At 53.6% G+C, this 14,138-nt stretch overlaps 1 protein-coding gene across 3 annotated transcripts in view; it reads left to right on the top strand.

Moving 5' to 3' along the window:
• EDAR (ectodysplasin A receptor) overlaps positions 1–14,138 on the top strand; it is a 91,192-nt gene that overhangs the window by 69,703 nt on the left and 7,351 nt on the right. The window contains exons 5-11 of one of the 3 annotated variants that reach the window (XM_081144646.1): positions 42–127; positions 6,656–6,742; positions 7,670–7,795; positions 7,899–7,973; positions 8,234–8,306; positions 11,096–11,255; positions 12,479–12,539. In XM_081144646.1, coding sequence (XP_081000772.1) covers positions 42–127; positions 6,656–6,742; positions 7,670–7,795; positions 7,899–7,973; positions 8,234–8,306; positions 11,096–11,255; positions 12,479–12,539 — 668 coding nt within the window. Of the gene's footprint in view, positions 1–41; positions 128–6,655; positions 6,743–7,666; positions 7,796–7,898; positions 7,974–8,233; positions 8,307–11,095; positions 11,256–12,478; positions 12,540–14,138 lie in introns of all 3 variants that reach the window. The other 2 variants (XM_081144645.1, XM_081144647.1) reach the window with 2 other exon arrangements.

Raw genomic sequence — 14,138 nt, 5'->3', positions numbered from 1 at the left:
GGCTCACCTGCCTACTTTGTCTTGTCTTGCCCTCCCTGTAGCTACTACATATTGGAAAACAGACCGAGGAACATCTACGGCATGGTCTGCTATTCCTGCCTCCTGGCGCCCCCCAACACCAAGGAATGTGAGTGCACTTGGTCCTTCTATCAGAAGGGTACTGGTTCAATATCGGTGTCTTGCATTACACAGTGGGGTAGACAGAGGCCAGTCCTGGCACCTAGACAAGCTAAGTACAGTGAAAGCATAAACAAAAATGCTCCCGTGGCCTAGCCAGACAGCAAGTCTGTGGAAGAAGTTTGCTGTAGCTGAACTATGAGTCCGAGACTCAAGGCAGTCGCCTTAGACAAGTGACCTTGAATAAGTCTCATAACCTCTATGAGCCTCAGTTTCTTCATCTGTAATTTGAGGCTACTAAAATCTAAATTATCTGTGTCATGCAATTCTTGGGTAAAACAATGAGATCACAGATGTGAGGTATTTTGCAAAGTACTACAGAACTCTAGACAATTGTTAGTTCTCATACCTGTTTTTTAAACAAAAGATGGCTCCCTGGGTGGGGCCATGAGAAGTATAAGAATTGATTACAATGAATGAAATAGATTCCAGGAAGCATATGTCAACAATGAGTCTCACAAGTTTAGAATCTCACCTTGGGCTATTTCTTTCTTTTCTGTTAATTTGGTTTGACTTTCATGGGCATGTTGATGAGGAAGGGCCAGGAACCTGTGCTCTGAGAATGTCTTGTGCAGTCTCTTGGGTCTGCGGTCATAAGAGACACTAATGAAGGAGGAATGGGTGGGCAGCTGGGAGGAAACTGGGAGCCTGGTCCCTGGACCACTCCACTCCCACTCCAGGCCACAAGAGATTCCCACACTGGAGCCCTGCCTCTCCTGGGCCTCCATGAGGCCCTGCCCATCTCATTTTCTCACCATAACCTTATCTAAGAGAATAGAATCAGGGCCTCTCTTGAGAGGGCTGGGCGGAAGGGAAGGAGAGCAAGAAGAGGGAAGCATCACCTCCCCTCACCTTTAGGGTGGTGGGGAAAGGCTAGTCCCTCCCTTCCAAACTGCTTAAGTACAGGAGCCTGGCACTAATGAATTTGCATGTCTCGGAATGCTGAGCTGGTCCTACCCAGCCATGTGCTAATTAATTCACCAATTAGAGGAAGCCCAAGGGCTCCTGGCTGCCAGTAGGACTGTGGTAAAGTCAGGTTGCTGACGAGTCTTCTGCCGGAGAACCTAAACCCACTCCAGACCAGATATTTCTGGAAAGAAGTCCTCACTGGGAAGATGCTAGACACTCACCACCTACTTAGAAAAGGCTCTTTGCCTATGGAACCAGGAAACAAGCAACTCTTCCCCATGGGCCGTTTTGTGTGAAAGCTCACTCCCAGTGTGTCCTCAGTTCCTGGAGCTTGCAAAGCCCCACAGCCCTGAAGACTGTAAAACAGCCCTTAACTACTTACCTGAAAGGCAGCACCCAGTAAGAACTCCTAGTGGTTCATAGAATCCAGCCCTGAAGGAGGCCAGCCAGGAAAATGGAACCTCTGCACGCCCATCTGGGAAACAGGAAGATGCAACCAGATAGGCCGTGTGGGGTGACGCGGTGAATGGAGCCCTGCCTGGGTCAGGCTCTCAAGTGTGGACATGAAAGTTACTCTCTCCACCTCTGGGCTCTCCAAGTCCCCCTGCACAGGGCTCCAGCTCAGGAACCAGAAGACAGAACTAGAGGGTCAGTAATGACCACAGCCTCCAGGAAGATGCTGAGGCCCAAACCCACAGGACTGCCATCAGCAGCCCCAGTCCAGCAAACCCAGGAACCTCACTGGTCAGGACCCCAGTTTGCCAGCTGGCAGCCCCAGCCCAGCAGGTTCTGACCTTCCTGAGCCTTGGTCAGTGGTTGAGAGTCCTGTGCCTCCACCCAAGAAGACTGCTTTGGTTTTGTTTGGATGTGGTTTACCTGGGCCCTTGCCATGTGGAGCTGATGCTCTTGGTAGCCCAAGTCAAAGGATAGTGGATTACGCACCCTATAGTCAAAGAGAACCTGGCACAGACGTCGGGGAAAGCGTGTGACAGATGCACACAGATGAGGGCTGGAGGAAGCCAGAGTGCGGCCGTGCAAGAGTAAGCCCTGGACTGCACAGCCTGGATCAGTGCCTGGAGCTCTCATTGCCACAGGCACTCTCCTGTCCTGTGCTCTTCCGTCCTTAAAGATATCATGGCTTCTGTGACGTGCAGGGCTGAGATCCTCATAAAAACCCCAAGGGCTGTAGTGACTAGAGCCCCAGGTTCAGCATGCCCAGGTGGGGCTCACAGGTCCCCAGGCGCTGCCGGGATCACACTGAGCCCTGGTGTGGGTTATGGACTCTGCTCTAGAATTTCAAGGCCTGAGCTTAAATTCCTCAGTTTCCTCACCTGCCAATGACACCCACCTCACCAGCTGTTGTGCAGCTGGACTGAGCTGCACCCGCAGACTGGTTACTGTTCCGTGGCCCATCCAGATACCTTCAGGAGGAGTGGCAGGGCACACAGTTATTGTTAAAATGGAAAAAAATCATCCTAGTTTCCAGCACCATCAAGCAGTGAGAGGGAAGCCAGAGGATAGTTACTGGTCACCATTGATCCTGCCTTTGGGCCATTGTCACCTTCAGGCAAACACGCATGTGTGGAGCTTAGGACAGGCCTGACTGGTACACAGGGACTGGAAAACGCTGTGGAAGCCACAAACCTCCCTCAGTTTCTATTTTCTCTCCCGAATAACAAGTGTAAGTAATGACTCTTACGTAAACCGAGTGAGGCAGGGGCACCTGGGTAATCCAGAGCTTTGAAACCAGCCATCTCCCTTCCTGCTGTGAGCGGCCCCATTGAAGCTTCAAGCCTTTCTTCCCTCCTTCCGACCCCCAGGCCCCACACTCTCTGTCCTGGAAGTGAGAGAAGAAGCCCTTTGGTTACTTTTCAGTTATATCACAACAAGAGCCATGTGGTGCAACCAAAGCTTTCGGTTTTCTATTTCCCATGCACGTGCCTGAGGACTACCTCGGAAGGATCCATGTCCTTAGGGCAAGGAGATGGCGTGGTGCTAGGGGAGGGAAGGAAGTGCCACCAGATTAGGGATTCGTTAAGAGTTTCCACTCTTGGGACAGTTACCTAACTTTGTACCTCAGTTTGCCCATCTGTAAAATGGGGAGTTATCTCATAAGCTTGTCGGGAAGAGGAGAGGACGTGTCAAGTGTGTTTGAAGCCCCCCTCCAGTGTGCACGTGGCACTTATCTGTGGTGAAGCCCCAGCCTAGTGGGTGAGCACCAACCCAGGCCTCTGGAGCCTGTACAGCTCCCTCCACCTCCTACCGCTGGCCTCCTGTGCGATATTGGTTCCTGGGAAATGGAAAGCAGGAACCCCTTCCTCAGAGTGCTGGAAGAATCCATGAGGTCTGGCACCTAGCAATTATTCCCTTGTCATCAACATGTTTATGATCACTAGTCAGTGACTGTGACCCTGAGTCAAGTCCACTCTGCCACCAGGAGGTTGCTTTTCCTTCCAGAGGCCAACGTGTGATGCCCAACAGTGACAGAACTCCAACGTGAAGCCTTGGCCTCCCCAGATGCATTTCCAGCTGTTTCCAAAGCAGTGTTTCTCAAACTCAAGTGTGCACACCCATTGTTACTGGACCCAAGTCCATGTGCCTGACACTGCAAAAGGCCAGTGTTCAAAGCAGCTAAGTTTGGGATAAGGAAAGTTTTACTGATTGAGAAGGTGCCCCACAAAGCAGATGGTTTTTCAAACCCATCTTCCGAGAGCCCAGAATTCAGGTGTCTTTTTTGTCACAGGAAGAGAGAATGAGAGAGACAGATGATTGAGCACCAAAGGCATCTGGCCACCAAGGAAAAGTGTGAAATCTCTAAATCTCTGTTCCGGGTCACCATCCCCGCACACATTTCCTCACCTCCCTGGGAGACGCTCCCCCTGGCAAGAGGCTGTTTCTCCCAAAATTCTAGCCCCAAGCAGAATTCCTCTAACAATTAGCACATCTGTAGCAGGAGCTTTTAGCCTGAAGGCTGCGGGAGAAATGCAGACTGAACCAAAGACAGAGTGGGAGAAAGGGAATGTGTCTGTCACACCGTCCTCGGGGATCCTGTTAAGAAACTGGTCCCGGACCGGCTTGAGAGGCCAGGTCCAGACGGCCCTGCCCACTGTTCCAGCTTCTGTCAGCAGGGGGCGCTGAGCCAGCACAGCAGCCGCAGGCACCCTCCTTGACAGTTGTAAAAATCAACAAACAAATCATTCCTAAAACCCCAAGGTGTTTGCCACGTGTAGAGAGCGCCAGCCATATCTAATGCACGGCAGCACATTTATAAATTTGTGGATTAACAGACCTCAAAGGCTCTTAGTAAACCCTGTCATCACATTCAGTAGAGGTACAGCTACATTAAGCCACATGCTCACAGGTCTCAGAATCCTCCTGAGGAGGGTGAGTGTACTTCCCGCAGAGCCCCCACCTGCCTGACCCACCACCCACGGTCAGGGCCGCCTCTCACTCAGCCTGACCCACCACCCACGGTCAGGGCCGCCTCTCACTCAGCCTGACCCACCACCCACGGTCAGGGCCGCCTCTCACTCAGCCTGACCCAGCACCCACGGTCAGCACTGCCTCTCACTCAGCCTGACCCACCACCCACGGTCAGGGCCGCCTCTCACTCAGCCTGACCCAGCACCCACGGTCAGCACTGCCTCTCACTCAGCCTGACCCACCACCCACGGACAGGGCCGCCTCTCACTCAGCCTGACCCACCACCCACGGTCAGGGCCGCCTCTCACTCAGCCTGGACCCACCACCCACGGTCAGGGCCGCCTCTCACTCAGCCTGACCCGCCACCCACGGTCAGGGCCGCCTCTCACTCAGCCTGACCCGCCACCCACGGTCAGGGCCGCCTCTCACTCAGCCTGGACCCGCCACCCACGGGCAGGGCCGCCTCTCACTCAGCCTGGCATCCTGTTCTGAGCAGGTCACCTCTCGGTCTCTGTGGATCAGAGGGCAGCCCCTGCTGGCCTGTGCCTTAGTGCCCCTTACGCCTCTCAGCACCCTCCGTCTCTCGGCAGAAGAGCTAAGAAGCCATCTCGTGACAGCATCGAGAAAATAGAAGGCAAGAAGCAGGAACCACAGGGCTCACTGTGCCCTGCAGAGGGAAAGCACTGGCCCACCATTGTGTGCGGGTGAAGGTGACACCCACAAACAGGTTTGAGGCAACACCACAGGTGCCAGAGACCAGACAAAGGGGCAGAGGCCAGGAACCTCCAGTAAGTGAAGTCCCTGGGCTCTGGAAGTGGCAGATCCCCAGAAAGGAGACGCCTGACTCACCAAGCCCGGTGTTTTAAATCACATGGAAAACTGCTCTGAGTATGAGCTGGAGGGCAGCGGGACGGCCGCACCAGCGGGCACACCCTCAGCTGCCACCCTCCCCAGGGTCAGCCCTGGCCCCGGCTGTGAGGAAGGCAGTGCTTCCTAAAAACCTGCCTGTTTGCCCCTCAAGTGGCAACTCACATGTCTCATGTACCTGTGACAGTTTAATTTCCTGTCCAACCTGAGCAACTGGCTGACCCTCAAACCCATGACACCTAACCGAAACGCAGAATTGCAGCAGGAGCCAGTCTTCAGCCTGCTCTATTTTATTGTAGAGTTTCTATTTGTTTCCAAAGGTAAGAGAATCAAAAGCTTCTGACCCTGCTCTCTCCCAGGACCTTCTCCACCTACTGGACACAAATGTGTGGACAGTTCGGCAGGAGTGTGGACAATTCAGCAAGACTTCCCTCGCCCAGTTGGCTGTGGTCACTCTCGCCTGGGTGTCCCCAGCTATGTGTGGTGGCTTTAGAAACACCACTCACAGAGCACGTGGCTTCGTTTCTCCTGAGAACTTTTTGTTAAAGAAAACACCCCCGTTTCTCACAGCAGCCTGCTGACCAGGGTCCAAGCATCGGTGTCCTTCCTCCCGGCTGGGCTGCTGGGAGGACCCGCATGCATTGATTTTAGGGAGGACACTCACTTGTCCTTACTCAGGGCAAACCCACTTCCCCAATTACTTCAGAGCTGGTAGAAACAAAAGCAAGACAGGAGGAGACTTACTTGAAACATGATCATTTTTATTAACTGCACAACTCAAGTCCAGGCTAAAGGAAGGTGGACCATCAGGACATCGTCTTTTCATTTGTTTTAACCGAACAACTTAGTGATTTGTCTGATGACAAACTCAGCGTCCATGTCACCCCTGCTAAGCGACAAAGAATGGGAGTTTCATGAATCACAGTTTTGAGTTAAGACAGGCTCCTGCCTGCTCTTAAACAGTTTGGTCACGACTATTTTAAAAGCGTATTATACAAAAGTCCTAAAGACAAACTCACCAAAATGGCAACTTCAGACAGAGGCTGGAGGCGATTCTTTCACTTCTTTCCTGCGTTCTGACTTTTTCTAGATGTTTAAGTAATAAGCGTGCGTTACTTGGATAACTTGCATAGCATGTGTTAGTTGGGCCGCTCTCCAGCCCATTCATAACCTGGAACCTGAGGTCCTCAGCTCTGCTGCTGGGCCTTGTGTTTCAGTGCTGGGGCTGGAGCAGAGGCAGCTCATTCCGAGGGGCCCACAGTGACTGTTCTCCTTGCAGGTGCTGGAGCCACCTCGGGGGTTTCTGCCAACTTCCCCAGCACTGCTGGCAGCAGCACCCTCTCTCCTTTCCAGCACGCCCATAAAGGTAGGCAGGGTGCCCAGGTATTGGTCTTCTGGAGTTAGCCACCTAGATGTAAGTGGGGGGAGAGGGGGGGGAGAAGGGGGCCGGAGAGGAAGAGAGGAAATAATTATTACAAATGACCGTAAAGCTCTTCACTTCAAATCACTCCTCCTAATGCGATTTAATCCCACTCAATGCCCCCAGTTGCTAGAAGCTAGGGATATCTCTGCAAGGGTGGAACTGATCACTCCACAGGTGTCCTGGGCCTGTTGGAACATGTTGGTGATGCTGCTCAGGACGAGAGCGGTGAGGGCAGGAGGGGAGCCAGCGTCCTGGGCTTTGGTTGGCCCTGATGTCAACAGTAGTTCTGTTGCAGGCTTTCATACGAACCTGCTGATCTCAACACTTTAATATGCTTCCAATAACTACATTTCACTCCCCAACCTCTTCAGGATAGAAGGATGGAGGGGGACCCCGAGGGTCCACAGTTTCTCTCTGAGTAAGACCTGATCCTGGCTCTACCCCTCTTGCCCTGTCTCAAGCATATTTACTGCCCGGGTCCTCGGTGAGGCTCAGGTTGCCTTCAGATGCCCACGGTGCCCTCACCATGCATGCCAGCTTCTCAGAGTAGTAGAACCAAGGCAAGCGCCCCAGGAACAACTGAGCAAACCCACACCGTGGAGCTCAGGGGACGTCTGGTTCTGCCTCCTTGAGACCAGCAAGGGGAGCTCATGGGCAGCACTGACGGGGTGGCCAGAGAAGCTGGGAGGGCTCGGTTCTCAGACAAAGCAAGCGATTCGGATTCTGAGGGTCCCCGAGAAGTGTTCCGAGGGCAGGGCTGTTGTTCACAGGGGCCGTGGTGTTGAAGGAGAAAGGGCCTTGCCTGGTGGATGGGTTCCCAGAGGGACGCCTGGGCCCTAAGGCATTGCCCTCTCCCCCCAACTTCAGCAGAGCTCTCGGGCCAAGGACACCTGGCCACGGCGCTGATCATCGCCATGTCCACCATCTTCATCATGGCCATTGCCATCGTCCTCATCATCATGTTCTACATCATGAAGACGAGGCCTTCTGCCCCAGGTGATGCTCCCCAGTGCCTGCCTCCTGTGCCCCTACCCTGAGTAGCCCCAGTCGCCTACCCAGCGGTGAGCCCGGCTGCTCACAGATTTCTCTCTCCCCCTAGCCTGCTGCGCCAGCCACTCGGTGAAGACTGCCGAAGCCCAAGTGAGCCAGGAGGAAGAGCAGAAGGAGGCCCAAGGTCTGCACGCTGAGTCCCCCAGCGCGGCGCCCGCCTCCAGCGGAGCTTTCCTGCCCCAGCAGCCTAACTGGCTGTGCTCTTGTGCCACTTGGCACGGGGTCCTGGGAAGGGTGTCAGTGCGGCCACTTTGTGCTTAGTCCTCGGGGCAGTGTGACTTAGTCACCAAGCGGGTCCTCTGCGGAAGGGAGCAGGGAAGGACAAGCTCAGAGCTGGAGCCCACTCTCACTCCCCCCTCCCCCAACCTTTCTCTTTACCCACAGACAGCGTGGTGATTTTCTCTGAGAAGGGCGAATTTGAGAAGCTGGCCGCAGCTCCAGCAAAGACTGCCAAGAGGTATGTCCAACCAAAGCAGCCCCCGACTGCCCCCAGGTCCAGGCTGAAGTGAGGGGTCCTCGGGGGTCCTGAGTGGGGGGGAGCGGGCCACGCCAGGTGAGGAGTGCGCCGGGAAGCCTGGCAGCTGGAGGCTGTGCTTGGGACAGCCCCAGAGGGGGCAACCCGGGGGCCAGCCGGCAGGGTCTCGGCATCGCTGTCGGCCTGCAGCAGGGCCAGGTGGCTTTGGGGCAGGTGGTTAACACCTGCCAGGAGCTCCGGTCGGCCGCCTCCCTTCCTCCAGGGCCAGGTGCCCAGGCCTTTCTCTTCAACACCCACCTCCTGATGCAGACCTCACGGCTTCTGCCCCTTCCTCCCAGCAGCCCGCGTATGTGATTGCTGCTGCCGCCAGGGCAGGTGCTGTCAGCCCAGTGCTGACCCCAGAACCGACATCCCCGTCACTGCACGGTGGTCGTGAAGGCGGCTGCACACCATTCGGTGCTGACCACCCCAGGCATGAAGGTGTGAGCCGGGTGCCGATGTTGTGCACACTTGTAGGAAGCTGAGGTTAGAAGCTGTCTTGTGCCTGAGGTCACACATCCGGTGAGTGGCAGGGCGGAGGCCGAGTCCTGGCCACTGGCTCCAGTGTGTGTTCCAGGCAGTGGCCCAGCCACTAACGCTTAGTGAAATAAGGCCCCTTAAGGAAGACGCATGAAGTCGTTACCAGATTTACCACACGCACTGCGATGTGGAATCAGCCCCAGCTTTAACATCTAGGGTAAGGGGAAGTAAACTTTTTTCTTGAACCCTCACCCGAGGATGTATTCCCATTGACTCTAGAGAGAGAGGAAAGGAGAGAAAGAGAGAGAGAAACATTGATGTGGGAAAGAAACATCGATCGGTTGCCTCCCGCATGCATCCTGACCAGGGATCAAACCTGCAACCAGGTTTATGTCCTGACCGGGAATCAAACCTGCGACCTTTCCATGTACAGGATGACACTCCAACCAGCTGAGCCACCTGGCCAGGGTGGGAAGTAAACTTTGTATTCCCTGCCTCGTATGGTAATTTAGAATGAGTCCTGCAAAGGCCCACCCCATGATTGTCCCGGGACCCCATCCACACAAATGTCCCCACTGCAGGTGGAGGCACAGAAACCATGAGAGTCACCAAGCTGGCTACCAGAGGAGCAGAGGCTTAGTCCCTCCTCCCTCACTCCCGGCCTGTGACCCTGAACCTTGCAGGGCCCTGCTTCTTAGGAATGATAATGAATCCAGATGTTTGCACAGAGCTTTGGCGTTTAAAAACCACCAAACGTGTTATCTCATTTAGAAAACTCAACATTCCTAACAGAAGGGCAGGAAGCAAACTTAGCTCATGAAATCTTTGCATAGTGGGAAAGGAAAGCAATTGTGTGTGCTCAACTTGGCCATCCTGTCGAAAATGGTTATTTCTGCAAGTGCCTCTGTTGCCAATGATCACTTTTCAAAACCCCACCCATCTGTGGTCTGAGCAACTTCTTGCACACCTGGAAGGGATATGGCAGGTCCAAGCTGCTGTGAGCAGGATAAGACCCAGCCGTGCACCTGTGTGGCAGGGACTTGGTTCTTCAGCGAGCCTCTTGGAGACAAGCTGCTCCTCCAGCCTTCATCTGTCTAATCCCATGTGTGTCAGCCACTCTCCATCTGTCCTTCCAGCCTTTTTGCTTTCCCACGAGGAGGGTGGGAAAAAGAACACTCATCCTATGACTTAAGTTTCCTCTAAAGACTGAGGAAATATTTGGGGACCCTATTTGGAAAAATGATGCTTATTTCATACACAAATGTTAAATAAAAATTAACACTCAACAGCTGTGTTTTAAAAGACAAGACACTGAGCCTTCATGCCCTCAGCCTTCTCCCAGGTCTCAGGGGAAGGACCTGGGCAGCTCGGTGGCCTGGGGACAGTGGTGCCTTCCCACCTCGCCTGCTCTCAGGTGGCAACAGCAGCAGGCCAGCCTGCTCCCCGAGGCCTGAAGCCTCACGGGTTTCACCCGCTATTTTTGTTTTCTTTGTATCATTCTGTCTCTAGGATTATGTTGAGTGTGGGCTTCACTGCTATAACCCAATTAGCAAATATAGGTCTTTAGCCAAACCACAGGAAACAAGCAGGATGCCTGTAAAAAATGAATGTTGTTTTCATATATTTGGAATGATTTTGAGAGTTTGAGCTTCACCCCACATGTGCTTAGGGCCGTGGGCCTGGGCAGCGAGCGATGGTGTGACTGAGCCACCCACCTTCCTGTGCTATTTCCCAAAGCCCCTCACTCGGCTGGCTGTGGCCCTCACCCCATGGTACACACATCTCAGCCAGGTCACCCCCTAGTCAAGAGGGGCTCCCCAGGCTCAGGATCTGCCCAGATTTGTTTTCAGTTATGTCAGAGAGCTGGCACAGATTCCGTGCCAACCGCATCAACTTGTCTGCTCCATGAAGACACAGGTTGAACTTTGTGCTTCTCTGGATGGCATGTAGAAAACTGTAGCATATTCAGGAACCTTCCCCAAACTGGGCGGGGTGGAGGAATGAGCTGAGGCCATCCCCACCTCACAGGCTGCTACAGGTCCCCTCCCGCGGCACCCGTGGGCCACTCTGCATCCAGCTTCCTGCTGGGAAGGAACAGAGCAGGCTGTGCCCTTCTCATCGCCTGCCCATGAGCTGCTTAGGAAAAGCTTAAGAAACAAGCCTCTGCATCCCAACTGTCCCCACCACTGGGAGGACGTGTCCAGGCTGCACCTCCCAGGCCCCGTTAACAAACCCCCTTCTTGTTTCCACAGCGAGAACGACGCCTCCTCTGAGAACGAGCAGCTGCTGAGCCGGAGCATGGACAGCGACGAGGAGCCTGCCTCCGACAAGCAGGGCTCCCCAGAGCTGTGCTTGCTGTCGCTGGTCCACCTGGCCAGGGAGAAGGCGGCCACCACCACCAAGTCAGCCGGGGTGAGGCTCTGGCGGCCCACGCACACACCCTGTGATTTACCGCTCAGCGGAGTCACGCACCAAAAGATCCGAGCTGGTTCCCGAGCAAGTCTGCTGGGGGGCACAGGGCACTCCCGCAGCCCAGGCCAGGAGACTGAGATGGGGTGACAGTTAAAGCAAGACCTTTTAAAAATAGAACACTTATTTCTCTTATATAGCTTCATAAAAGGAAATAAGCAAAGACAAAAGGTTAAAATTGCTTGGAATTCTATAGGACAGAAAAAGCTTTTGTAAACATACTGGCCTATATCCAACCACACATAGAATAGTTAAATATAACTATTTATATAGTTATCTATATACTATATGAATACATAATTATATACTATATGAATACAAAGCTATATACTGTATGAATACATAGCTATATAATATATGAATACAAAATTATATAGCTATATGAATACATGGCTATGTACTATATGAATACATAACTATATATCGACATAGAATGCACATTTTCCTGTAAAAATGCTCCATGTGGTTTGTCGCCTGAAGCAGGCCACCTTGGAACGTGCCGTGGGAGGGGGTGTGGGGAAGGATGAGCCAAGCCCTGCCTCAGGCTGCCTGAGAGCCTAGCATGCGGTTCACTAACAGCCTGGTCCAAGCATCTGGTCGGCTACGTTGCCGGGCAATGCTGCTCTTGGTAAAAGTGTCTCTGATTGAGAGACTGGATCTGGCCTGGGTTCTGGCAGGGACGTCATGCTCTGTCGGGGCTGTCCAGTTCAGTGACCTCTGCGGTGGGGCCTGTGACTTGCAGAGCCCTGGAGGCCTATGGAGTGGTTACGAGGGGGCCTGGGACCTTCCAAGCAGGGCCAGTTCTACACCATCCATCATGAGCCTCGCTTATTGGCTGCCTCCTGGCAGCTGGGGTCCCTGACCTTCATCCTTCCAAACAGACCAATGCCACATGTGGCCACTGGTTGTCTTATGAGTCTACATGTCCAGCGGAGCCTAAGCAGCCCAGCCAATGGGCATTGGAGGTGCTTGAGTTGGATAACCCAAAGAAAGTCTTTCTCTCTGACCTGTGGATTAGACGTTCATGTGAGGGCTTGACGCAGCATTTGTGCTTGGGAATCGGGGGAGAGCAGCTATGTGCCCACGCTGAGATGGAGGACTTGGTTCATCGTTTGCTACCATTGCCCCCTTCCTGAAAATTAACATTCTCTGAACTATTTTCACAGATTCAGAGTCGAAGGAAAAAGATACTGGATGTGTATGCCAACGTATGTGGCGTCGTCGAAGGTGAGCCTGGACTGTTCCGGGGGGACAGTCACCCCAGGTCTTCTTCCCAGCCACTGACAGTGAGGAGGAGGCTGACAGGAGGCCTGATGCTCCTGGGAGGGGTGAGAAAAGCCACCCATCCAGCTTGGCATGCTCTCAGCAGGAGGGCTGGCTGAACCGACGTCAGGGCGGAGGGACATGGACTGTGACTCCAAGCTCTGTTAACACATTTCCCCAGCATGTCCCACCAGCCTTCCCTCAGGACTAGGAGCCAACATTCCCCCCAGTGCAGGGCCTCCCTGGAGGGACACGTGGAGTCAGGCACCAGGTGCTCTAGAGACTGGGGATGGAAGGAGCTGGGTGTCCTCCTGGGCCCCCCAGGTGCGTCTCTTTATTGACATTATCATCTTTGAAATCTTTGATAATCACTTATCCAATACAGAACAGCTGTCCTTCCCTCCTCTCTAGCAGCTCGCGGTGTCCCCTCGGAAAGACCCCAGGTCAGCCTACGCAGCCTGAGTCAGAGTGCCTTACCCTAACTGCGGTTAGGGGTGGGCACGGCAGAGGCCGTAGGACTGAGTTTATATTCTGATTATATTTCGATCCGAAACCAGAATCCACACTCCCAGTTTCTTCCAAATGAAGTCTCTAAATTACCCTCTTATTCTCCCAGGAGATAAAACCCTCATCACTGAGGCGAGGGGACTTTCCCTCGCTTCATCAGGCCACCAGATTTGTCTCACTGGCTGCCTCCGTGACTTCCCCTCCTGGCCCAGGCACCGCGTGTAGCCCGGTGCCCACTCCTTTCTCCACTTGGGCCCAGCCCAGCGCACTGGGCCCAGGGCAGGCTTACTGGTTGGGTGCTCTGTTGGTCAGCACTAACTACCGAGGGTGAGTTCTGGGGCCAAGAACTCTACTCAGCTGTGTGCGGAAATGTGGCATCTCTCCGTATTAAAGTCATGCCCAGGTCTGATCATGTGGTGGGGAGACATCGCCGCCCAGTGGAAGATGGTCCGAGATTTGCACTCTCTCACCCTGGAAAGCTCTCTTCTCTGCTCCAAAGATGTCCACATACCCCAGGGACAGTGGTTTTTCAAATTAATTTTAGGAAAAAGGAACCCCTCCAGTGATACTGGGCGGGTGAGGAGCTTAAAGCCCTGTGCACTCAGCCACCCTCTCATGGGCCTACAGCCCCACGGTGCCACTGAGACCCTTAGACCAGCAGTGCCCAGCCTTAGGGTGGACACTAGTCACTTGGAGAGTCTTACACTAGCTCCCTCTACGCACCTGCCCCAACACCCCAATGTAATTAGTCTGGAGTGAGTCCCAGGCATCAATGTCTTTTGTTGTTTTTAATTAAACTTTTTCTTTTGAGATCATTGTATTGATAAGAGATGATACAGAGAAGTCCCATAATACTCTTTACCCAGTTTCTCCCAATGGTAACATCTTGCCAAACCATCCCTAAAAGTCACAGCCAGGATACTGACATGGATGCAGTGAAGACAGCCCACAAGGATCCCTCTGGTTGCCCTTTTATAGCCACACCCACTTCTGCCTACCCCGCCCCCTCCTTAGCCCCTGCAACCACTAATTTGTCCTTCATTTCTTTAGTTTTAT

This window comes from Miniopterus schreibersii, assembly GCF_964146895.1.
Source record: "Miniopterus schreibersii genome assembly, chromosome: 8".
NCBI lineage: Eukaryota > Metazoa > Chordata > Mammalia > Chiroptera > Miniopteridae > Miniopterus > Miniopterus schreibersii.
The sequence above is the reverse complement of the archived record's forward strand: the minus strand, read 5'-3'. Positions and strand labels throughout refer to the sequence as shown.